This window comes from Akebia trifoliata, chromosome 1, assembly GCF_017979445.1.
Source record: "Akebia trifoliata isolate Shusen 1 chromosome 1, ASM1797944v1, whole genome shotgun sequence".
Lineage (NCBI taxonomy): Eukaryota > Viridiplantae > Streptophyta > Magnoliopsida > Ranunculales > Lardizabalaceae > Akebia > Akebia trifoliata.
Window position 1 is genome coordinate 19,595,702 of NC_141375.1, and position 26,133 is coordinate 19,621,834.

The 26,133-nt window shown below is 35.5% G+C and overlaps 1 protein-coding gene across 2 annotated transcripts; it reads right to left on the reverse strand.

Moving 5' to 3' along the window:
- Positions 1-17,817: 17,817 nt before the first annotated feature.
- LOC147410848 (putative UDP-arabinose 4-epimerase 2) lies at positions 17,818-25,638 on the reverse strand. 2 transcript variants are annotated; one of them, XM_086440862.1, is made up of 11 exons: positions 25,482-25,638; positions 24,699-24,856; positions 24,319-24,446; positions 21,920-22,033; positions 21,697-21,804; positions 21,521-21,612; positions 20,048-20,189; positions 19,699-19,793; positions 19,030-19,159; positions 18,440-18,584; positions 17,818-18,318 (listed from the first exon to the last, which is right to left on the reverse strand). In XM_086440862.1, the coding sequence occupies exons 2-11, from the start codon at positions 24,757-24,759 to the stop codon at positions 18,083-18,085; spliced, it is 1,251 nt and encodes a 416-aa protein (XP_086296988.1). In that variant the 5' UTR covers positions 24,760-24,856; positions 25,482-25,638; the 3' UTR covers positions 17,818-18,082. The 2 variants fall into 2 exon arrangements, with proteins under 2 accessions (XP_086296988.1, XP_086296999.1); XM_086440873.1 differs by lacking the exon at positions 25,482-25,638 and adding an exon at positions 25,272-25,413.
- Between the last annotated feature and the right edge of the window lie 495 nt (positions 25,639-26,133).

The following is a 26,133-nucleotide window of genomic DNA, read 5'->3' on the forward strand; positions in this document are numbered from 1 at the left end:
AGGCTATGTATATGTACCACTCAACTTAATTCCAAAACCGACTTATATTTATTTTTTATGTTATGTAACAAAAAGATTGAAACTCATTCCTTAACACATAACTATATTATATATTATTAATATTAGTATTATAATACATTATATTTATTGATAGACACTTAGATTATCAAACATATTCACACCCACATTTTTTATAATATAATATTATATAATAACATATAAAATTATTACTAATGACACATTATCTCTTTAACATTTCATTAATTTTAAATCAACCCTTCTTTTATAAATAATTATACTTGAATCCGATTTTATAAAAAATTGGGGGAATTAGTGATACCCCCCCCCCCCCCCCCCCCTCCCCTCACGAAGATGTGGTCTACTCCCCTTGACTTTCGTTAACTTGGTCAAACTATTATTGACACGTCTGTTTAATTGACAGACATAAGTTTGACTATCGAAATTACTCTTATTACATTTAAATTACCAAATGCCATTCAATTACTTGACATACTTTAATCATCTAAACTTATATCCGCCATTAGATTGAAGACAACTTAACCATTCGATTGAAAGCTAAACAAACCCTAACTCCATCTTCTTTAGAAAATGAAATATGGGTTTTGCCATTATCATTATTATCACAGCAGCCCCTATCGCCATCATCACACTTAATAGCACCCTAACTAATTACGACTTCGTTATTGTCATGAATGTTCAACAATCAGCGTCTTGTTCATCGATTTTGAGTAGATCTACTCAAAGATCTCATATATCGTGCAATGGTTACTATTATGACATTAAGAATTAAGTTTATGCAGAAGAAATGAAGAAAAAAACTTGTTTTCATTCTTTACTATAGGGAAGGGAGGGGGTAGAAGTAATATAAATATTTATAGGAGGGTAAAACAAATTTGAATTTCTTGCTTTTCAATAATTTTTTCTACTTTTTAGTGTTTTGCATGTTAAGATTCTAACCACTAGGTCAAAAAAATGCCCTTGGGTTGGGCAATCTTGCAAGATTCGTGGTTGTGGAGTTCAAAATTTTTTGACATCGAGACAACCCCATAGCTTTGCCCGCTAATTTTTGAAATGCCAAACGTGTGGGGACTTCCAATTGTTGAATGAAGCTATGAAACAACTCAAGAAGGAGGGGCATCTACATTTTCAAATAATGCATGTACTTCAATCGATTGTAGGTGTTCGGGAAAATTTAAAGTAACCATTGAGGTTGATTTAGATGAGTTTTGTTCTGATTTTGCAAAGAAAGGGAAAAAATGAAGTAACGTAAACATTTTGAAATTGAATAAGAAGTGTACTTTGCATCAATACCAAATGTCTACTATAATTTGTTAGTCCTCCATCAAAGCATCAAACATTGAAGTGAAAATATTCAAAGTGATTTTATTAATAAAAAATAATAATAATTCAATGTAATTAGAACATTTGTAAATTCACTAATTGCAACACATTTGACTATATGGGTATACAGGTGCAAGCACATTGAAGTAGCTTGACATTACATAGAAGTGAAGGAACTTGAAGTAGCACATAGAAGCAACACATAACTTGGCATCATATTGAAAGCATAGAGAAGTGACACGTAGAAACAGCACAGCTTGGCAGCACATTGAAGCAACACCTTGAAGTAGCACATTGAAGCACATAGCTTGTCAGCACATAGAAGTAGAACATTGAAGCAGTCTGACAGCACATTGAAGTAGCACATAGAAGTAGGAAGTAGTACATGAAATAGAACATAGAAGTATAACATTGAAAGTATTGAGAAGTAGAACATTGAAGCAACACCTAGCTTGACAACACCTTGAAGTAACACATTTAAGTAGAACATTGAAGTAGCTTGGCAGCACATAGCTTTGCAGCACCTTGAAGTAGAAAATAGAAGTAGAACATTGAAGCACATAACTTGACAGCATATTGAAATTGCACATAGCTTGGCAACACCTTGAAGTAGTAGGACCTAGAAATAGCACATTGAAGCACATAGCTTGACAGCACATTGAAGCAACACATTAAAGTAGAACATTAAACCACATAGCTTGGTAGAACATTGAAGCAACACATTGTTTGGTAGCACATTAAAGTAGAAAATAGAAGTAGAACATTGAAGCACATAGCTTGACAACAACTTGAAGTAGCACATTGAAGCACATAGCTTGGCAACACCTTGAAGTAGCACATTGAAGCACACAACTTTGCTTACATAATTGGGTAGCACATAGCTTGGCAACGCCCTGAAGTAGCATATTGAAGCATATAGCTTGGCAGCACCTAAAAGTGAAACATTGAAGTAGAATATAGAAGTAGAACACTGAAAGCACATAAAAGTATAATATTGAAAGCATAGGGAAGTATTATATTGAAGTAGCTTGGCAGCACATTGAAAGCACATAGCTTGGCTAGGCAACACATTGGAGCTTGAAGTAGCACATTTAAGTAGAACATAGAAGCACATAGCTTAATAGGACATTGAAGCATCACATAGAAGTACCAAAACAGGGGGTACAAAACCAAAAACAAAACATGTGTAAGCTTGGTAGTACATAAAAGTGGCAAAATCTATAGCTTACTTAACCAAATATAGAACCTGCGTTAGCTTGGTAGTAAACAAAAGTGACAAAACCTATAACTTATATAACCAAAAGCAGAACATGTTACTTTGGTAGTACTTAAAATTAGCAAAACCTATAGCTTACATAAAAGTGACAAACCTATATCTCACATTGAAGTAGCACATTGAAGTGACACATAGCTTGGCAGCACATTGAACTAGGAATTGTGTGATGAAACTAAGTTGTGGTGTCGACATACTGACACCCGAACTTAGTTTCATCACACAATTCCTGGTTTCTGAACTTACCCATGCTTTGAAGCTATAACAAAAAAATAGATGTACTAAGAAACAATGAAATCAAAGTTTCATTTTGAGAATTACTATTGGCAGCACGTTGAAGCAGTACCTTGAAGTAGCACATAGAACTAGAACATTGAAGTAGAATGTAAAAATGGCAAAACCTATTAGCTTACATAACCAATAGCAGAACCTGAGTTAGCTTGAGCATGTCCACCACATGACCATCACCATGTCATCACAAGCAATAATTAAGTAAACCCACAAGCTATACAAAACTACCATGTCCACCATCAAATCATAGTCACAAACCATACTAGTATGAAAACATAAATATAACAAACACATAACCATCATAATTAAAACCACTACCATCATAGCCACCATACCATATCCACCACTATGCAACACCACCATATCCACCACATGCAACACCAATGTGTCCACCACCATAAAAACAACAAACATAATACCAAATTACAAACGTTGTACTATTGTTCACATGAAAAAATAATAATAACCATAGTTCACCACCACCACCATAGCCCATCACCAACCAATCTACCATTCATGTTGCATAATCAGCCTTGACCCTTACGCCCAGAAGTATTTGAGCCTTGACCTTTACGCCTTGAAGTACTTGGACCCAGACCCTTACATGTCCGAGTGTTGAGGCCAAATGACCAACATCTACCATACTTATATTGCAGAGTTTGGGATTGTTGGTCTTCATCTTCTTCACGCTTCCTTAAGAGGTGGTGAAAGAACTATTGCTGTAACCTACAACTGTTTATGTATTATTTCAATACCTAATTTTTAAAAAACTTAAACATAATATTGAAGAGTTTTAAAATTTAAAAATACCCTCAACCAATCAATTCGATCAGCGACAGGATGTATGAAATTAGCATAAGTAACCTGATAATTTGCAATTGTATAATACTTACTGCAAAACCTGTGACACGTATTACCAAATAATTATTCATAAATCTATATAATAATAAACTAAATAAAAATTCTTTGTGTCATAAGATGTAAGAGTACTCGCATCCAAGAAATAGGTGTTCTTCACTCTTTGTTGAATTCTTGCAAAAACAAGTAAATTGTTGAATTACTCCCCTAGCCATTAACCTGTCTTGAGTCTTAAGGCCATTGCTCAATGCCAACCATGTTGTGGCACTGTGTCGCTTGATATTATTAGTAAACCAGACTAGGTTGTTCCATCTGACATGAGGGTTGTTTTGTTGAAGGGCCTTGTATGTTGTCCGAAGAGTGAAGGTGCCATTGATGCTAGGGGTCCAAATGACCTTATCTTTTTCATCTTTCTCATTGTCCAGCTGCTTAATGTGCCCCATCTGCTCCCCAGACCAGTAGCAAGGTGCAAAGGCATTCGCCAAGATCCCTTACTGATGAGGCAACTAACCTTAGCTGCACCGTGGATCCTCAAATAAAACGACTCTTAAATGTTGAGGTTATTCCTTAACACTCCTTCTTTGGGCCATGGATCATTCCATATATTTGTATCTCCTCCATTCCCGATCTTGTGAGTAATCATATACTGAATGGCTTCCCTGTTTTGAAGAATTTTCCTCTACATCCACGGTGTATTAGAAGGAATGGTGGTGGTCCAGAAGTGTCTTCCTTTTATCATGTTCCTTTAAACCCAATCAACCCATATGATGTTCTTCTGTGAGGCTACATCCCAGATTTGTCTTGTTATCCCCGCTTTGTTTTGGAGTACTAGATTATGGAGCCCCAGACCCCCTTCCATTTTCGATCTTTCTATTCTCCTCCAGCCAATGCAATGCATTTTGTTCCCTAAACTTGGACCAACCCATAGGAATTTGATGCATAGACTTTCAATGCCCTTTAAAACTTTCTTGGGAAGCGTTAGGACACTAAACCAGTAGACCTGCATGCTCAAGAGCACTGATTTAATCAGCTCCATATGACCTGTCATGGAAAGAAATCTGATTTTCCAAGATTGAACTCTAATAGTGAGCTTATCAATAAGAGGTTGGTAGTCAGAATAATTGAGCTTTGTTGAGTAAGGGGTATTCTGAGGTATTTGACAGGAAGGCTTCCTTCGTTGATCTGCAGAAGTTGGATAATTGTCCTCTTGTTGTTGTCTTTAATCCCAGCATAATAAATACTGCTCTTGTTCGCATTCATCTCAAGGCCTGAGACTTTTCCAAAACATGTCAAAGCTTCCTTGACTGCCCCTGCTGAAGTAGTGGTGCCTTTGAAAAAAATCATCAGATCGTCTACAAAAATTAGATGGTTGAGCTCGGGGTTCTTATACTTGTTCATCAGCTCCATTTAGCCTTTACTGGTAAGCTCCATTAGCTTGGTTAACAACAGCTCCATGACCAGCACAAATAGGTAGAGGGAAAGGGGGTCTCCTTGCTTGATGCCTCTTCTCTCAGCAAAATAACCTTTAAGGCTCCCATTGATTGACACCGAATACATTGGCGAGGATATACATCCCCATATCCAAGCAATGAAGCTATTTGGGAACTTCATCTTCTCCAAGCAATGAATGATCACTTCTTAGGATACTGGGTCATATGCCTTCCTTTGATCGATTTTCACAACATATCTAGGTGGCCCTCTATCCCTGTGTATGTTCCTGGCCAACTCATGGGAGAACATTATGTTGTCTCTGATGGACCTTCCTTTGACAAAGGCTGATTGGTTAGGGGTTAACTAGCTCATTAAGGGTGTCTTTGAGCCTATTGGCTAAGACCTTCGAGATGCATTTGTAGATGACATTGCAACATGCTATGGGCCTGTAGTCCTCTATCAAACTTGGTCTATCAGTTTTGGGGATGAGAGTTAAGGTTGTGGCGTTGATCTCTCTCACAAGTTTCCCTTTCTGGAAGTAGTATTTAACCGCTGCCACTATGACCTTCTTAATGATATTCCAAGTCTTCGGGTAGAATGTTGTTGTGTATCCATCTGGCCCAGGGGCCTTATCACCATCCATAAAGAACAAGGGATGCTTAATCTCTTCTCATCAACCTGAGAGGAGAGCTTGTTGGCAGTAGATTCATCTATAGTCTTGAGTTGCATTTCCTGATTGCCTGTGTCTGAGTTGGTGCTGAGTCCATAGAGCTTCCTGTAGAACTGGATGATTTTTTGCTAGATGTCTTGTTCCTTCTCGAGCCATTTCCCATTGTAGTATTGCACAAAGGTGATCCTATTTCTGGCTCTTCTAGCAATCAAGGGTGTGTGGAAGAAGAGGGTATTGGAGTCTTCTAGTTTCAGCCAACTAACTCTGGATTGTTGTTTGGTAGCAGTCTCTTTTCTTTTAGCCACTTCATAGTAGAATTTGGCTAGTCTTTTCTCCTCGATTGTAAGCTCTATGTTCGTGGGCTACTCCTGAATGTCTCTTTGAATCTTAGTTAGCTGATTAAAAGCATGCTTAGAGCCCATCTTGTCCTCCCCAAAGCATTGGAAGCTCCAGGCTTTCAAGACTGTTTTCAATCTCTTTAGCTTTAGAATTACTTTGTACATGGGGTTTCCTTTCACAGGTTCCTCCTAGCTCGTCTTCACCAGGTTCATGAAGCTTCTATCTTCTACCCAAAAATTGAAGAATTTAAAGGGCCTCAGCCTGTTAAGGTCTTCTTTTCCCAAGGACATAGTCATCGAGCTATGGTCTGATATTCGAAGCTGTTAAATGCCTCAATCCACATAATGTTAGCCGGCACTCTGTCAAGTTTGGAGAGAATTCTCCTGTCATCTTGCTTGTTAGTCCATGTGAGGTGGCATCCCTTGGCTTTCAGATACATTAGACCTGTCTTCTGGAGGCTCTCCACAAAGTCTTTGACGTCTGCATTAGTCAATCTTCTGCTTCCCACCTTGTCTCTAGCTGAGGTAATGGTGTTGAAGTCCCCCATAACAAGCCAAGGCATATCAGCAGACTCAGCAATGCATTCCATCTCCTTCCATAGTATCCTGTCTTCTTGCACCGCATTCATCCCATATACAAAAGACAGCAGGAATTGCACTCCTCCTTTGTAGTTCCCATGCAAAGTGGCCATCTGATCTGATTTAAAGACAAGGTTCAGATTAACATTATTGTTGTTCCATCCAACCCAGATTCTGCCTTTCAAGGCACAACTGTAGTAGTTTTATATGCACCAGTCAGGCCACATCCTCTTAGCTATTTTTTCTTTATTTATTTCTCTAACTCAGGTCTCCAGGATGCCCATTACTTCTACGTGGTTCTTGATGATGAATCTCTTGCCCTCTTGTTGCTTGAGAAGGTCATTCAACCCCCTGATGTTCCATGCTGCGCAATTCATTTGGATACTTGGACGTTCCTTTCCTCCTCCTCCTGCTCCCCTTTCTGGGCTGCCTCCAACCTCCCCTGTTCTTGCATAGGTCTCATGGGTTTTTTAATGTCTTGGAGGGTAGGCAGGCTGTTGGTTTGCTTCATGGCTATCTCATCGACCTTTAGCTTGTTGAAGTCCTTATTTCCCCATTTTTGAATTTCCACACTTCTATTGTCTTCCTCATCCTTATGGGTTAGAAATATGTTGCTAAGGGGGTGTATGCTTGGTAGGCTTGCTGACTATGCCTTTAGCATTGTGCATTACCTCATGGTGGCTCTTTTCCTTCTCCTTTGGTTCCATGTGCTTCTTACTGGTCTCTCCTCTCTCCTAGATCAGTATTCCTTCATGGGCAGGTTCCTCCCATTCCATTCCTTGTTGGTTGGTGCTTGGCTCCTCTAGATCTTCCTAATTTTTGATTTGTTGGTAGTGAGTTTGGCTTGGCTATTTCTGACTTTGTTGAGTATTCCTATTGGTGTTCTTGTGGGTTATTAGGGTCCAGTCAGTATCAGGTCTGTGATTTCCTTCTAGTCTTCTTGTGGGGCTCTGGAGAAGGGTAGTTTTAGCATTTCCTTCTCCTGATTTGTTGTATTGAGGTAGGCTATCTCCTTCTGGGTGCCCAAAAGTGCATTAGGTGGTGTATTTAGGAGGCATCCAATCATATTCACTGCAAACATCAGCATGGGCTTCCTCTTCCACTTCAACGAAAATTTTGTTACACCCTAGCATATGACATTCTCAGCAGACTTTCTGTAGCACTATCCATAAATAATGGCTTCCCTATAGAGCTGGTGATGAATCCTAAGGCTTCTGGATTCCAGAATTGGTTTGGGAGATCATGGATCTTGATCCATATCAGGAGAGCAGAGGTCTTCAACTTCTCTATTTCACTTCTAGGATTCCATTCCTTCAAAACCATAAGTCTCTTGCAGAACTCTCCTCATATCTTCTTCATCCCCAAATTTGAAGAAGTATGTCCAGATTCTCCCTTGGTCTCCACCTTTTCTCTACTGCCTTCCTGACCACTCCATAGGGGAAGTTGTGCCCCAGAAAGTGGCCCACCAGACTACCTTCCCACTCTTGCTCCCTTTTTCTCACCATATCCTTTGGGCAAGAGATGAAGCTATTATTTCCTTGCAGAACATGAGGATGCAATGTCAACTTACCTTGCCCTCTGGCAGAAGCTTTGGTGTTTGCTCCCACCAATGCTGCCCAGGATTGAGGTCTGCTCTTCGTTACTTCTCTAGTTGAATTTCCTCTTGTTGTTGGCCCAAGTTGTTTCTTGGGCCTTTCTGGGGGCCTCTCCTTGTAGCATTTAGTAATCTCACTCCCTCTGTTGTCCCTATGTGGGTCCTTTTATCATCTCTAGTAATTGCACCTGCACTTGTGGGTACCTCTTTGTTTCCAATCCTCCCCTCAATGTTGTATGTGTCTCTGATAATGCCCTTTGTGACTTTAACTATATCATTATTGTTGCGGTTATTTCCCTCCTCTTGATCCCTTGGATGCGTCATTTTCTTCTGAACCTTCTGTTTCTGAATTGGTCTCATTGTCTTCAGCCCTTTCCTTGTGTAACCTCTGTGTGGCATTTCCCCAAATAGGTGGTCCCTCTCTAGTAGGAGTGAGAAGGTTTCTTCTCTCAAACACGTCCATTGGGCTCCTTGGAGAATGGCTTCCTCTACCCCTTCCCCTAATGTGCCCCTACTTCAACTTGGCCCTCTTCTTCCTCTGTTTCCTTTAGGTCTGAGACTTATGCCCTCAAAGCTGGTCCAATGCTGTCCATAATCCCCTTCGTTGGGTTCTTCTTCATTACCTATCAGCTCAAGGTCATAAGCGTCTTGGTGCTGATCCTTATCCTGTTCATACAGATTACTCAAATCTCCCATCATCTTCTCCGTATTGCCCGAATCAATCCACTATCAGAAAAAGCTATATTCTCCCTTCTCAAAGGTATGTTAGGGCGTGTGGATATAGGAGCTAGAAGTACTTAGAGCATAAGTCCTCTCAAAAAGTACTTTTTGAAGTACAATCTGAAGTAGATGGATTAATTGTTGTTTGTTTGAATGTAAATTCTTAAAAATACTATGAAAAATACTTTTGATAGAGTTTTGTATTTAAAAAATATTTTGGAATTTGTTAAAATGACCAGAATGCCCTTATAAGTATTATTTACTATTTTTAACATTATAACTCAACAAACTATACTTAAAAAAAAATAAAAGTTAATATTATTTTTCTCCATAAAAATTTATATAAACACCCAATAATTATAAACAAATGGAAGATATTGTGAGCAAATATATAAAACCACTAAAAATATGAAAAAGCTTTCATCACATCAATGAATAGTAAATTTGTGTATAATTATTCACATCAATCTTGTAAGAAGAAACTTTCAACCATGGTTGGAACCCTCATAAATAAATCAATGAGTGAACAATTGGGAGAGTTAGAAATTCAAATCCAAATGTTACGCTAAAAGACTACCACCACATGAATAGATAGTAATATAATATTATTCAATTGCATTTTTGAAGGTATACTTGTAATTTTCAAAATTTATGAGGGGCATACTTGTCTCAAATGCTACACCAAAATACTACAACCACATTAAGGAATAGTAATATAATATTAATGCAATTGCATTTTTAGGGTATGCTTGTAATTTTCAAAACTTATGAAGGGCATACTTGTCCCAAATGCTACACCAAAAGGCTATACCACCACATCAATAAATGGTATTATAATATTTTTTCCAATTGCTTTTTTGAGGGTATGCTTGTAATTTTCAAATTTTATGAGGGGCATACTTGTCTCACTCATGTCATTTTGACAGTGTTTTGTGGCTCCACGCAATAGTTGTTTAGAGAAGTAGCACCATTGGTACTTCGTGAAAAACGCTAAAATGACTCCATAGTAATGTAATTCTCTCCAAGAGCTATTTATCCAAACACCTTTAAAGTACTTCTGACTCCATGCAAGAGTCAGAAGCACTTAGAAAAGTCAATCCACACAATAAATACATTTATTATGTTATTAATAAATACATTTATTATATTGACATTAATTGTCAAAGCATTTATTACAATAAAGATTTTTAAATTAAAATACTTATATGCTTATAACATTTATTAAGTAAGCAAACATTTATTGTGTAAAAAACTAACATACTCTTGTCTTTTTTCACTAAAAAACAAAACGAGAAATGGTATTATTGAAAGAAAAAAAAAAGTGTTAGACAATACTAACGTCCCCATGAAGTCTTGAACGTTAGTATTATCTAACATTTTTTTCCAATAATATTCTTTATCATTTTGTCTTTTAGTGAAAAAAAAAACAAGGGCATGTTAGTTTTTTACCCAATAAATACATTTATTATGTCATTAATAAATGCATTTATTATATTATCATTAATTGTCAAAGTATTTACTATAAAAAAAAAGATATTTAATTCAAAATACTTCACTCTTATAGCATTTATTGTGTAAAATACTAGTACACCTGTGTTTTTTCACTAAAAGACAAAACGAAGAAAGGTATTATTGAAAAAAAAAATTGGTGGACAGTATTATATATGATGATTACCATACTGGAGGTGGCACCACCACATATCCACCATCTCAAGCTCTTGGTCTTCTATCCTTTAAGAATCGTGCTAGAGTGACCTCAAGTTGGAACCTCATCATACTTTTTGACATGAAAGTGGATAGGAACCATAGATGCTTTTTCACTTGTATCTCGATGAAAAACATCTATGGTTCCCATACACTTTCACGTCAAGATGTGTGATATGAGGTTCTAGACTGAGGTCACTTCAACATTATTCATCCTTTAATGATTCGGGAAATTCAATATGGATCTCTTATTCTGGCACATCAGTTTATGCCTCTAATGACCTAAGTAAACTGTTAAAACTTCACATCCTATCATGGCCATGACACCCTTCTTATGGGAAATAGTAATGTCTTACCCACCACGCATACTAACAATCATACTCATGTGCTTTCAAAATCTTTACTTTTACGTAATGTTCTTGTTGTTCTTCTTTCTCCTTATAAAAATCTTCTTCAGTTTAATAAACTAACTTCTAATTGTAATTGTCTTATTGAATTTAACTCTTCTTCATGTGCAATCAAGTGTTGTTAAAATTTAATACGAAATTTTTGGGATTTCTATGGATGCTCTCAGATAGCTATCGGTACACTTTTCGATGAGTCTAGGTGATCGTCATTGAGTTTACTTCCTTTAGTCTCGCATTTTGGATGTTAGGATATGATTGTGGGCATCAAAATTTTGAAGAGGCCCTCATAAATTTTACAAATCAATTGAAAGTCCTTAAATAAAAAATGGACTCATGCATCCAAATAGAGTCCATTAATGAAGACGGGCCTCATACAATTTGGATTTGGATTTTCGTAGATATAGCTCATGATCCAAATAAATTCAAGTGATCCACATTAAATATTGGACTCTATACCCAAATAAATAGGTTTGGGCTACCAAAACTCCATAGAGACCTCAAAATTGGAATTGGACGAAATTAACTTTTAAACCAACTGATCAAACCCCTTAAATCAAGAGTATAGTTGGAAAGTTAATTTAACATGAGTGTATAAATATCAAAGCCTCCCTCATTTGGGAGAATCCATGAATCACTTTCTCTCAGAAAACAAAAGTTCTCCCTTTAGAAAAGAAGAAGCTCTCAAACCCTCTTCCAAACACAAAAAAAAAAAACTTTCAAGAGAAACTTGGATTTTGATTCAAAAGAAAATCAAGCCTTTCTCCGAAAGTCAAGAAATCATTTTCAACTGATAAAACGCAAAGCTTAGAGAGAAGAAAACCTACAAAACCCTCAACAGAAGATCAAGCATCAAAAGCAACAATCTACATGTCAAAAGTCACATTCTTAGTCGATTACACGCGAAGCCTGAGAAAAGAAAGATACACAGACTATTTTTCGTTGTACTTGATTGTTAATCAAAGGATAATACTGATATTTGTACTACCATTTTCATCAAAATCAATAAAAATCCATTTGCAAATTTATTTTATTTATCTCAAGGTAGATCGTGAAATTTATTGTCGACAATGATTTCAATAAATTTACATTGTTAATTTGTTCTCTTGTTTCTTCGCGTGAAACTTTGAATCCAAAATCAATCAAATTATAACTCATTTGAAGAAGATCCCAACCCTTATAGGTGTTTATAAACTTATTTTCAATAGGGACCAAACATACACTGAGAGTGAGGGTGTCAATAGGCCACAAAGTTCCTTAAACCGATTAATCTTAATCAGGCTTAAAAATTATAATCCTAACCCAGCCCATCTACTAGTCGAGCTAGGTCAGGCCTAATAAAAGATGTCTAGGTGTAGACACCCCATTTTCACACTCGCCTGATTAATCAATTCGCCAACCCAATTGTGACGGTTTCCAATGATAGATGAATATTCCAATGTTTTTTATTTGTTACTACATATGTTTCGAAAATTTAGATGAGGTATCTCAAGCAAACAAAACTTTAGAAATCACGCTACGTTAGAAAAATATGACCCTAAAAATATTGAAATCATCACTTTGAGACAAAAAGAAGTTTTACAAAAAAAATCACTAAAAATGATCAAATTACCAAAATATCATTGACATCAAAACATCCCTAGAGCCTACATTACGCTTAAGAAAATTCTTTCGAACATATAAAACAACAAATTAAAATCAAATAAATTATTTGTCAAATTTCACAAAATTTGATAAAATTACGAAAATGCCCCTCATAGGGTCCACAATCACTTCACACCAAAAACCCATGAATGACACAAATCAGTATTCTCATTGAATTCTTTATGAAAAATTGATTTCAAAACATCCCAAAACATCGAAAAATGATTTCGAAACGCAAAAGCCCTCTTCGAAGGCAAAACAATAATTTTTTCAACCCTAAAAATTCAAAATTTTGAAATTAATAATTAAAATATTAATGAACATAAAGTGAAATCTTAATAAATTAAATTTAAAATTTTAAACAAATAAAATTAATTAATTCAGTCCACAGGCCAAATTTTATGTGGTGGCCCACTTATTCAAGTGAGGCCCACCTGATATTTATTAGAAGGCTCCTCCATTTAGGATCCCAAAGAATTAAAATATAATTAGGGGGTTTTAAAAAAAAATATTCTTTCATTGTATGTAAGAATGGAAACCCTAATTAATCTTATCTTAAAGAAGCTTAGTCAAACTGAAAAACTTCCAAAAAATATCTATAACTAGGAGCCTCCACAACCTAATTTCATAGGTCAAAAGAAATCTTAAGAAAGAGAAGTCAGAAACATCCCCCAACCTTCCCAAAACCATAAATCCAAGGCCCTAACTCCCTACCTAACATCGAAATCTCAATTTTTGCTCAAAAAACACCCACAAACCTTCCAAAAACATCCATAAACCCTCAAAAAATATATAAAAAAATAAAAAATACTTAGATCTAGGAGGAGGATACCTCATTTTGGATATCAGAAGCGGATCCAATGATGAATAAAAAACAGGAAAACTCATAAAGGACGCTCTCCACCAGCTCTTAGGGAACCAATTGTCGCAATCAACTAGGTAAATTTTTTTATATATTTATTTTTAGGTCTGTTTAGCAATGTAATTTTTTTTGGGAAAAAGTAGAGATCGAAGTTTGCCGGGCGGGGTTGGTGCCTAATACCTTCCAACCCCGTAAAGTGATCTTTGGACTCGTTCTTTTTGTATATCAATGTTTTTATCTATTTAGAGTCAATATTTGGTTCCTAGACCATAATAATTAGGTGGCGACTCCCAAACCCAAAAAAACAGATTCGCAACCCGCGGATCAAGGGTGCTTTCACTAGGCCCTAGCATGACCTAGCCCACACATTTTCAGGCCTATTTATGGACTGGGTCCAACCACCCATTTTACATACAAATGAGTATACATTATAAAATATAATTATAAGTTATCGAACTGGTGTAAACATAAGAAATTCATCGTGGAACTTCAATGCTATATTATTTAGAGTCACCACCATCTTTTTTTGGAAATAAGTGTGAATAGGCACTCAAAATGATTTTGAAAGTGATTTTGTCTTTGCAGTGACTCTCATACATGGAAAAAGTGTGGTCTACTTAAAATCTAAGTAAGGAGGTCTGATTAAAGAATGGGGAAGGTGTTATGCATCCCATCCTCTCCACCAAAGTGGTTACCTTGAAGCTTGGCCATTCTTTTGAGAAACTTAAGAAAATAAATGAAAATGCATGAGAATAGATGTTAAATGTGGTGTGTGCATTGAGTAAAATGTCCCCTTAGAAAAGAGTTTGGATTTCAATGTGATTTTAGGGGCATTTTATGGAAAAAGATGACCTATGTAGCCACATTATTTTTTATACATATGAATGTTGATTTAAGCTTTTAGAGAGACTCCATGATGAAGTTTCCTTGAGACCACAACCTTAATATATGTATGCAAAGCTAGAAACTTAGTGTTTCACCCCAACAAGAAGGTGACACATTTCTTCAATGTGAGTGGGTGCATTGTATACAACATGATGCATGAGATATAGTAAGGAAACTAGGGTTCAACCCTCACCTTTTCGATCGAATCTTAGTCCAACCTACCGGAACTGGGAGAGGGTGTATATTACATCTTAAAAGATTGTTAAAATATAAAAATAGATGGTTAAAAATAAAAGACGCAAGCTTGAAAAAAAATAAAAACATATTATAACCCACCTTGTCCTTTGATGCTCTTGAATAAACTTGAATCTTGAGATGATTTTTGAGAGTTGAATGCCTTGGTTGAGGGTAGAAGATGGTGGGATTTTTGGTTGAAAGTTGAGTGGTAGAGAGTTCTTGAGTTAGAAGATTGGGCTGAAAGATGGTTGGAGAAGTGAGTAGAAATTTGGACAGAGTTTGGGGTAGAGAAATAGAGGCTTGAGAACATCAATTATTCATAGAAAGTGAAGTTATTTATAGAGTTTTTGGAGAACTTTTGGGGATAAAGTGGTCTAACCCTAAAAATAAAAAGAATGGACATGAGATTTTGATTATTTCTTTTAGAATTTTCATTTGTATAAAGGTAAAGATGACATTTATATATAAACTTAAAAAACATTATTTGATCTTTAATTTTTCGGTAAATAAAGATAAGAGATCAAAAAACACCTTTTTGAGGGTAAATAAAGTAGTAACATGTGTAAAGGTGAAATGATAGGTGAAAAGTAGATCTTGATTCATTTGTAAATAACTCATAAAGCAAGGAGTGGATGTATATATTTACATGGACTAATGGGAGAACAAAAGTACTTTTGGAAGGATAAATAGGGGAGTGACTTGTGTAAAGGTGAAGTGGTATGTGAAAAGTAGACCTTAATTCATTTGTAAATAAATCATAAAATAAGGGTGAATGTATATTTTTGAAATGGACTAATGAGAGAGCTTCATATATGTACTTAAAGATTCTCACATTTTTATGGTATGATTGAAAGTTTTCTTAATTTTATAGATTTTTACTAAAAACCAAAAAACCTTTTTGATTTGACTACACTTTTTGATAAAGGTATTCTTGAGTTTTCACAGAGGGTAGTTGACTCTCTAATTGGGTTAGAGCATTGATTGTTGAAGGCTTATGGGAGATCAATATGTGTCATCCTTTGAAAGGGTGTGAGAGAATGGACTTAGGCTAGGCTTGGTATTGAGCTTAGGGGATGGACTTGGGCTATGGACTTTGATTTTGGACTTTAGGTATGAATTTGGGTTATGAACTTTATTTTTGACCAAGGTTAGGGTATGGACTTTATTTTGGACTTGAGTTAGGGTATAAGCGATGGATTGGTTAATGGAGAATGGATATAGATTCAAATTGGATTATAGACAAGGTAAGGGCATGCAAAACAATATGACATTATGCATTTATGTATAAAAACGATGTCAAGTGGTAATGCGGACCCGTTGAAAGACTTAAGCTCTTAATTGAAATCTGTTCGAGAAAATTTGATTTTTTCTAATGGGTTCGGGCAAATTAGGGTGTCTACAATTGGGCCGGGTCAAAACAAAACCACCAATAGGTACTCTTTGGTAGTTTGAAATCCAAATTTAACAAAAATAAGAAACTTTTTTTTTATTTTTCTTTTTTATATAAGCAAAACAGGTAACCTTGCTAGTAATTAATAGGTGAAGGCAGGTTTTAAATCGAGGTCGTGCTATCAACACTTACCGACTTTAACCAACTTAACAAGCTGGCACCTTGGGCAAACAAATTTAAACCTACATGGGGTTCCCATTAATGAAAATTGAAAAGGCTTTGATGATGATGATTACGACGATGACAAGGTGAGAGAATGAAAAAAAAAATCTCTGTTTCGAAATGTCACCGAATGTCTGGCCTAGGACAGTTGAAATTTTTATTTTATTTTAGACCAAAATATTGCTTCAAAACAAAATTTTTAACCTTGCTTGAGCACCACAAAGTCAGTCTGCAGTGAACCCTTAATGGAAATCATAAATGATCTAAAACCATGACCAACAACAACAGGGTTGGGTTGGAACAAAATTTTGGGATGAAGAACACAATTAAACTGTTATGGTACTTAGTTCAGTATAATCTGGTCACATTCCCACATCTTTTGTGATTCATGAAAGTTACTTCTTCATTTTTTTACAAGTATTCATGAAAGTTTCTCTAAGGGGCCATTAGACCTTCAATTGGTATCTATGGGCTTTCTTTTTATCTGACTGCCAATAATATTCTCCCTTGGTCTCCCATTTTGGATGTGAGAAGTATTTAATTAGATTTTAGAACATCAATGTTGTGTTTTAGAACATAATTTTCTTCCTTGGACTCCCAACTTTATGATGTTTTCAGAATTTATTCTCGTATTTCTGTGAGAAACATTAGTTCCAAATCAACCAAACACATGAGAGGAGTGTGGCTGGCATATAAAGAGGATCTACGCCTCTCAGGCAGTCACCAAAAGATTAGATAGTGATATTTTTCTTCACTGATTGAATCGCGACTTTTTCATTAAGTCCCAACTTTTACGAACATCACGATTAAATCACAAAGTTTGCGATTAAATAAAATAAAATAAAAGATGTCATGCCCTAGTAAGAGAATAGTTATCATTTTACCAATGAAGTATTAGATAATGAGGATGCACATGAAGATATTGATTTTGATCAATTGATGATCTTAATTAACACTTCTGTTGTGGTGGTTGTCTTCTTTATATTTGAACAATATAAACCTTGACTGTGTTGTAAACCTATAGTTACTTCATGTACTTTAATATGGGGTTTGGTGATTTGTTATTGTAATTTAACATGATATTTGATTATATAATATGAGAACACCGCCTAGTTAAAAACAATTACTTGGTCCTAATCCTAATTCGATTTTTTAACGATTAATTCTTGATATCGACTTATTCTAGAACCCCAACTTGGTGACTATGCTCTCGGTTAACCTAGAGTAATAAAGAAATACACCCTCATCACATAATTAGCATGAATGGTAGAAAGGGGAAAAAAATTTCCCAATTCCCCAAGAACACATCGAAAACACCAGCCGTAATCCCCGAGAAGTGATTTCTAGGAATCATTGCTTAACAATCATGAAGTGATGGCATTCAAATCATACAACAATCATTGCCTAACAGTTCATGAAGTGATAGCATTCAAATCATATACTACTTTGAGAGGTTAAAAACAGAAAAGAAAAACAAAATGCTAAAATAAGCTTGTTTCCTACCCCATGCCCCAGCAAATATACCCCACCCCCAACCTCCCTCTCCACCTAAAATTTACCCTGCCCCTCAATATTATTTGCTAAGGTTACGAAAAAAGTTGCGATGAGTAATGTTCAGTCAGGAAGCCATAGGCCGTCCATACCCATTCCGGTGTGATCTCTGCCATTTCCACGCGACCTTCAAACTCTCTTGAAGATCTGTGTATTGGGCCGTCCAGTTCAACTCACGGTTTATCTTGGATGGGTCACTGTACACTTCAGCATAATCACCAGGTCGGCGACCAAGGAAATCTACTTTTATGTTGACACCAGTTGCCTTCTTACATGCCTCTGCAAACTCTTTTACTGATCTACCTGAATCACATATAGGTATAAATAAATGAGCTTTACGACTTTCAAGGACTTTGTCTCTTTCCCTAAAAGAGAGCATTATCTTCCTTAAACCCAAAATGAGAAAATTTGCAATCGAACGAACCTTTCCCCGTGCCGACATTGTAAATGCCAACTTTCCCGGGACTTGCCTTTGCAAGAGCTTTCACATGAGCATCAACTAGATCCGTGACATCAATGTAGTCTCTTACACAAGTGCCGTCAGGTGTGTTATAATCTGTCCCTTTAACCTACATGGAGATCAAGAAAACTAGAATTGAGAGAGAGAGAGAAATGGGGATTTGTTTTCATCATTCATTCCAATTCCAATACTATGCATTCAACTTTCTATTGATGAAAAAACAAGAGAGCTGCTATTGGCACCCCAACTTTTACTTATTACACCACAAATAAAAATAAAGAAAATAATCAAATGGTTGAGAATAAGAAAAAGTTCGGGTGCCAATAGAAGCTCCTTTTTTTTTTTTTCTGCTAGATGGGTTTTTTGGGGTGATTAGGATTTTCTATGAGCCTAATCATAATTGTAACCAACTACTAAAATTGATTGCATGAGTGTCATGTGTGTTTTAATCTTTAATTGGGGTGTGATATATAATTTAAGAAATTGAGGTGTAATAAGTAAATGTTGGGGTGCCAATAGCAGCTCTAAAAAACAATGGTCACTGATCAGCGTACCTTCAGCCCGGGAATAATCCCTGATGCTGCATCAAAACAAGCACCAGATATCCGGCCATGTTCTCGCAGTTCAGGTCTGGGAGCTTCCCCTAATCTTCCTTCTGGATCGGATCCGATCACATTAAAGTATCTAACAAATTTGCATGCACTGAAATTAGTCTCCTTGCACAAAATGACCAAGTAATACTGCTAGTCCAGAGATCTTTCAAGTTTCGACAACATATATCGTGCATAATCAAATAGAATAGTGGCTTATTTTAGCAAAAGAGAAGGTTATATGCAACCATCTTTCAATAACCTGTGTTTATTTACTTAGAAGCGTGTAGATCAGAGTAGGCAAGGACTTGCAATAAAAGTCTTGATTTTTAGGTTACTTAGTGTTTTGGTCTGTGAGACCTCTCAAGGGTTTTGGAGGTACTTGAGATCAGTAACTGCAAAACACACCCCTAACAAAGACCAAACAAAATGGAAATGTTCACACCAGATGCGGTTTTCAAGCATGAAAAATGAATCCGTTTTGCTTTGACCAAGTAGGATGTAGGCCAATTCAAAGTAGAATATGATTTTCTTTTCTTTTATTTTATTTCTTTCAATGGTTAAAAGAAAATTGAGTATGACATCACTCAAGTGAGACAAATATGTAAGTATTATGTTTCCAAATCACCCAACCTTAATATCATGACAGCCATGTCAGAATTCCTCGAGAAATCCAGGATGATGTCTTCAGCCATCTTCTTGGCTTTTCCATATGGGTTGATTGGGACCTGAATACACGTGAATAGGTGGAGATATCAGTTGTATTAGAATGGAACTTCTATATTTTCTTGCCTTCCCAAAAAAGAAATTTTTCACACTATCAAAGTCCACTCTATTTTACTGAAAGACATGGCTATAGATAGAACAAAAAGGAAGAACACGATCAATGCAGTCAAGCCCATGTGGTTGGGATAAGTCTAATAATAATGATGATACCAATATTGGAGTGAGTCCACAACACACTAGTATTTTGAGTATTCACCTGAGGAGTTTGTTCGGTAATGGGCATCTTTTCAGGCTCTCCATATGTTGCACAGGTACTAGAATAAATCAACGTGTTTACACCATATGCTGCCATTGCTTCCAGTACTACCAATGTGTTTGATGTAATATTATGATAATACCTGCAATAGAGTCAGGAAGTTTATTATGAAGGGATACAGTCTTTTTCTTTCTATGCTATAAGATGTGTAGCTTTAATAACTTATTAAAGTGGGCTCAATCAAAGACAATGTCAAGACTCAAGTAATCTAATTCTCTTAAAAAATGAATGAGAGTTGTTGGATAACATGTGAATCAATTTCCAGGTAAAAAAGGAGCTTAAAGTCACTTCTCTAGAACAATACTACAAAAAAAGATACATAAATTTTTTTCATATATTTGAAACTAAGCAAAAGATAGTATTTTTATTCTCTTAAAAGTTTTGAATTAAACTTACATATATGTATACTACTTCTTTTACAAACTAGGACCCTCTCATTTCAATGGGATTTTGGGATCTTAAAACAGAAAAATGTTACATGCACCCTACAATCAATGAGTGGATTGATTCCCTTCCGAAAAATCTCTCCATAGAAATATCAATTGACAGATTAGATTTTGATTTTAATATTTATTCCTTATCGGATGCGCCACATAGATGACTCTAGGGCCTATTCTTGATGATTATAGAGGTCATTCAAACAAAAAATCAGTTATTTTAACCTTCTAATCCTGTCAAAAGTGAATTAGAAATCAACAAAAACTGGACCATATATTTCACTAAATATTTTGAGCCAACAATTGGTGGTGTTAGAACATAGAAGTTTTCCTAATGGTATCCGCACCAAATACCGACTTTAATTAATTTCCATGTGGGCCCTACAAAGCTGGTAAAAACATTGTGTATGAAAATTTGTGTACATATGTCCTTGCCCCAAAATTATTGTTAAATAAATGCAATCTAAAAAAGATTTTTATTTTATTTTATGAATCAAATAATTAACCAGCTCAACTCACTCCGCAATGTGCTTACTACAAAAGCTAGGTATCGTAAATAGGAGCAGATCTGCTTCTTTGTAATTCTAACCAGGCGTGGGGGCACTTGCCCCCACAAGGACTTCTAAAACTTATAGGATTTATGTACTACTGGTTGGGACCGAGAAACAGCGGCGGAAAAAAATATCTGCCGCTATTGCTGCAAGAATTTTTTTTTTAAGTTAATAATAAGGCACAAAGAACTGTGTTCAACAACCCCCCCTCTGCGCCTGTTTTATTCCAGTAAACCATGTACGTATGGAAGGGGTGACATACATGCCCGTGGGATTAGTCGGGTTCTCTAAGAGACCCAACCCAAGGTATAAAAAAAAGGGAGTTATAAAGGTCTTAGTTGCCCCCATGTAGACAACATCCTAGCTCCACCCCTAAGTCTAACTGATGTCAAGAAGGGTCTGATTCAAATACAAACACAACATACCGAAGAGGTTCGAGTGTGCTTTCCCCCACGTAAGCAACAGCTGCAAAATGAATCACAGCATCAAATACATTTTCTGCAAATATTTTATTTACCTGAAATATTAGTTAAGGAAAGTTTTACTTGTGAAAATAAAAATCTGAAAAATGTATATCAAACGATGGAAATGATTAGGATACAGCTTTCGCATCTCCGAGATCAGCATAAATGAACTGGAGCCTCCCAGGTTCTGGGAATAGTTCCTGGAGAACCTTAATAGCACCTAGGTTTCCTCTAGAAAGATTGTCCTGTTAAAATAGGAACGGAAGTACTAATCACATGTGGTGGTTTTAAGTACTTAAAATTTGATGAACACGAGAACTAATAATAAGGAAGATTTGATGTAATCTGAATGAGAGATACCACTATAGTAACACGGTAAGAGTCCTTCAGAAGTCGAAGTGCAGCATGTGAACCTATGTAACCAGCACCACCTGTTACTAATACATGTGTTACCCCTGTTTCACGGAGGGAGAACTGGACAATAAATGAGTAAAAAAATGTTAGATACATTGTGGATGCATTAAGACGAAAGAAAATAATAATAATAATAATAATAATAAAACAGGAAAAGAACCATGCCATTCAAGAAAGATATCCTTATCAGCTGCAAAAGCTTTGTTGTTGTGAGCAGTAATAAATGCAGATTGATCTCCTTTTTTGGGAAACATGGTAAAAGGAAGTATATAATTGTAAGATTGTTATATCTGGTAAGTGTTTGTGTGCACACACATATAGGGAAATTATACCCTCATACTTGAGCGAGAGGAATTAACCAAGTGAAGCGACAAATGTGTGAGTATTAATATTTTAGTTTATTATTTTTATCAGTATGTGTGAGTATAAATTTTAGAAATTTCTACTAATCAAATTTTTTTTCCAAATAGCATTAATTGAATGTAGAAGTCTGGAAATTAGCTAAGCAAACAAAACATGGAAAACAATCATTGAAACCAAGATACAAAAATTCTTACATTGCACTATGAAATCCCTGTCAATTTTTGAGCTGTGATATTGCCGCACCATAAAAATATGAATAAACCTCACAAGTGATTTAGTTATAAAATCACACCAAAAATAAATGAATGCTAAATTCATAAAATCCCACTCACTTATGGCATGATTTTATAAAATAATTTTTTTTTTTAAATCACTTGTGGGATTTATTAATATTTTTATGGTGCAACAACAATCATGACTCACTTTTTTACCACTTAGGAGCATAAATTCTTTGCAACAAAATTTATCCTGCGCCCATTAGCTATACATGTTTAAAATGAATATTGAATAACATATTGCATATTTTGACAAAGAACAATCTGCATCAAGTACCAGTAAGTTACCCCAATGGAAAGTGTCGATTTTGTTTATAAGCAAGTGGGTTGGTGGCTAGTAAGAAGAAGGCAGGTTTTGAACCCAAGTCATGGTATCAACACTTATAGAATTAACCAACTTAACAAGTTGGCACCTCAATTGGCACACACTACACTCATCCAAGGTGGAGAAGGACTCATTTAATGGGATTTAGAAAGGAGATTTCCTAGGTTAAAATTATGATGATCCTAAACAGGGACAGATTTTTACACAAAATTTTATTATTATCATTTTTTAAATAATCTAAGATGACAAATATGAAATTAACAAACACCTTATGCATATTCATGTTCACTCTTAAATTTAAAACTCAAAACATATCTTCTTACCATTTCATGATCTTGGTTCTGATAAATGCAAAAAATCTACTGGATTGTTTATGTGGAGGGGATGACATAGTGCAATCAAACCTACTAACTATGTATCTCCCTTTCCAGAGCGGATTTACAATGGGGGCACTTGCCCCCACAAGATTTTTCTAAGTCTTTAAGGATTTATGAGTTATTGCAATAGATAACAACGGCGGATAAAAAAAATACACCACTATTGCCCTCACACAAAAAATTTGTTATTGATTTCCCCCACACAAAAAAAATAAAATAAAAAATTGGCTCCGCCTCCACTCCCCTTGAAAAGAAGGTTATATCTTTCTCGATTCTACCATTCCATGTAGAGATGGATGGATCATCTCATTAACGTATAAGGCTTCATCACAACAGTATCGCAAGATTAAGAATTTAAGATAAAATGCTACATCTATCATAAATGTGTAATATGCAATACGGAGAATTGAAGGGATTATGGAGTCATCGTGCAAATACAATTTTATGGTTTGTAAGATCCGTACTATGCATGCGTATTTTATTGAGTATTCATTTGTTTTCTATTGGCTAGAAGCCAACATGGCAGGCAGCTTATTTTGGAAAAATCTGAAACGTGCTCGAAAGATTTTAGTTTGCTTGACAAGGATTTAATTCCTAGGGAATTATCTTTGATTCTGATGGATGATATCACTATCACATGTAATTATGCTCGAGTGTAGCCCTCTATTCTGATTTTAATGAACTGTGTGGTCCTTTATCCCCCTAACTTACCGGTTTAAAAAATGTACACTTTGATCTTCCATGAATCTCCCTTTTTAAAGAAGGATATATGTTTTATGATTCTATTATCCCACCAAAGATGGTACATCTCACTAACATATAAGGCTGAATCAAAAAGGTATCACAAGATTAAGGTATAATAAATGCTACATCTAAAAATAGATGGTTTATGTCAACATGAAAATAAAGCCACATATAAAGAACTAGTTAATCACATGGTTCATTTTTTCAAAAATCACTAAGAACAACACTTAATAGTAAAATCCTGCTGGATTAAGGATTTACCGGGCTCGGACTACCGAAACCAGATGACGACTTATTGAGCACAACAACGCAGAGAGCTATGAGGGTAGCAGCAAAAAGAATTTTTCCAACAATATTGCTCTTCCGTTTCGTATCAGCGAAATCCATGCCTTCATGCACAAATAATTCAAAATACCTCCATAAATAATGATAATAATAATAACAATAACAACAACAATAACAGTAAAAATAATAATAATAATAACAGTAATAATAAAAATCATAATAATAATAATAATAATTATTATTATTATTTGATTTAAAATCGAAGTTCATGTTCTTAATCTGTAGAGAGAGAGAGAGAGAGAGAGAGAGAGAGAAACTCAAATCAATAACCCACATGGAATGATGAAAATCCCCACCTGAAAATGACCAAGATCTACTGGCCCTTGTTTGAGCTCTGTTCCTGTTGATACCTTGCATGAGAGAAATCGTCTATATATATGGAAATCAGATATTAATTCTCTAAATAAAAAACTTGTAATGGAATCCTCCTTTTCCAAAATGCATCCAGCATAATCTGTACGAACAAGGATGAAGAAACATTAGCTTTAATAAGATAGATGGGACAACAAAAGCATAAAAATTTAAACTTTAAGATCATGGAAAACTTTTTTTTTTTTTTTATCAGTAAAAAAAAAAGACAGAATCCAATAAAACGAAAAACAGAATCTTACATGAAACAAACCCAACAAAAGACAGAGAGGAACAAAATCCAATTGGGAGATCGGAGAAAAAGCCCAATTCAAACCAAATTATAAGAACAAAATCTCAGATGAAAATAAATAAACTCTACAATAGAAAGAGGAGAATCCGGAACAATAGAACCATAAAAACCTAAACAAATTTTCATCAAGATTTAAAAACAAAAACAAAATCAGTCCAAACCCTCAAATTATTGGGTGGTAACTGATATAAGGAGAATTAAATCATACCTGAAACATTTTTTTGTATTTATACAAAAAAACGGCCTAAACTTTGAAGATCAGAAGAACCAAGGCTAACAACCCAGAAAGGAGTTCCCCTCAATTTAAAGAGAAAATTAAAATCAAGCAGTGCGATCAAAGAAAAAGTGAATCATGACATTGAGTAGAAACAACGAATAACCAAACCCTAGGAGAGAGAGAGAGTGTGTGAGAAAATACCTTCAAGAGAGAGAGAGAGAGAGGACCGAGTCCTGGTATACTTCTTGGTGGATATTCTAATTTGAATTGTTGTAAGAGAGACAGAGAGACAGAGAGACAGATATTTACGCCTTATAATAGGTTACGCCTCTCTCACTCTCTCTCTTGTTCCATGTTTTCAACAAGGAAGAGAGAGAGAGAGACTTTTTTTCAGTTATTATTTCCAAATCTAACGTGCATTTTTATTTAATTATTATATATTAGATTACGCCAAAAAAAAAAGGGAAGTGCTACTCACGTGATTTAAAATTCTCGAATTCAAGCGATTCTTTTTTACATAACCCTTGGAACTGGAATTAATTATAATTATACCCTTTTTCTTTTTTTTTTTCTTTTTTTTTTTCCTTTGGAAGGACTAGAGAAAATGCGGTGAACAAGCCTTGGACTTGGCTCCCAATGGAGTTCTTTTGTGTTAGTTTATGTGGTTTTAAAATAGGGTTGTCCATGAATTGGGTTTAAAAAATATATAGGTAAAATTACTTAATAGACCCTACAAATGGACCCAAACCAGTTAGTTAAAAACTATCTTTCTAAATGTCCCCTCATCCCGGTATAATGGCCAATCAAGTTGTTGTTGTTTCAACTATTTGAAGTAATGAACTTGAAATTCTTG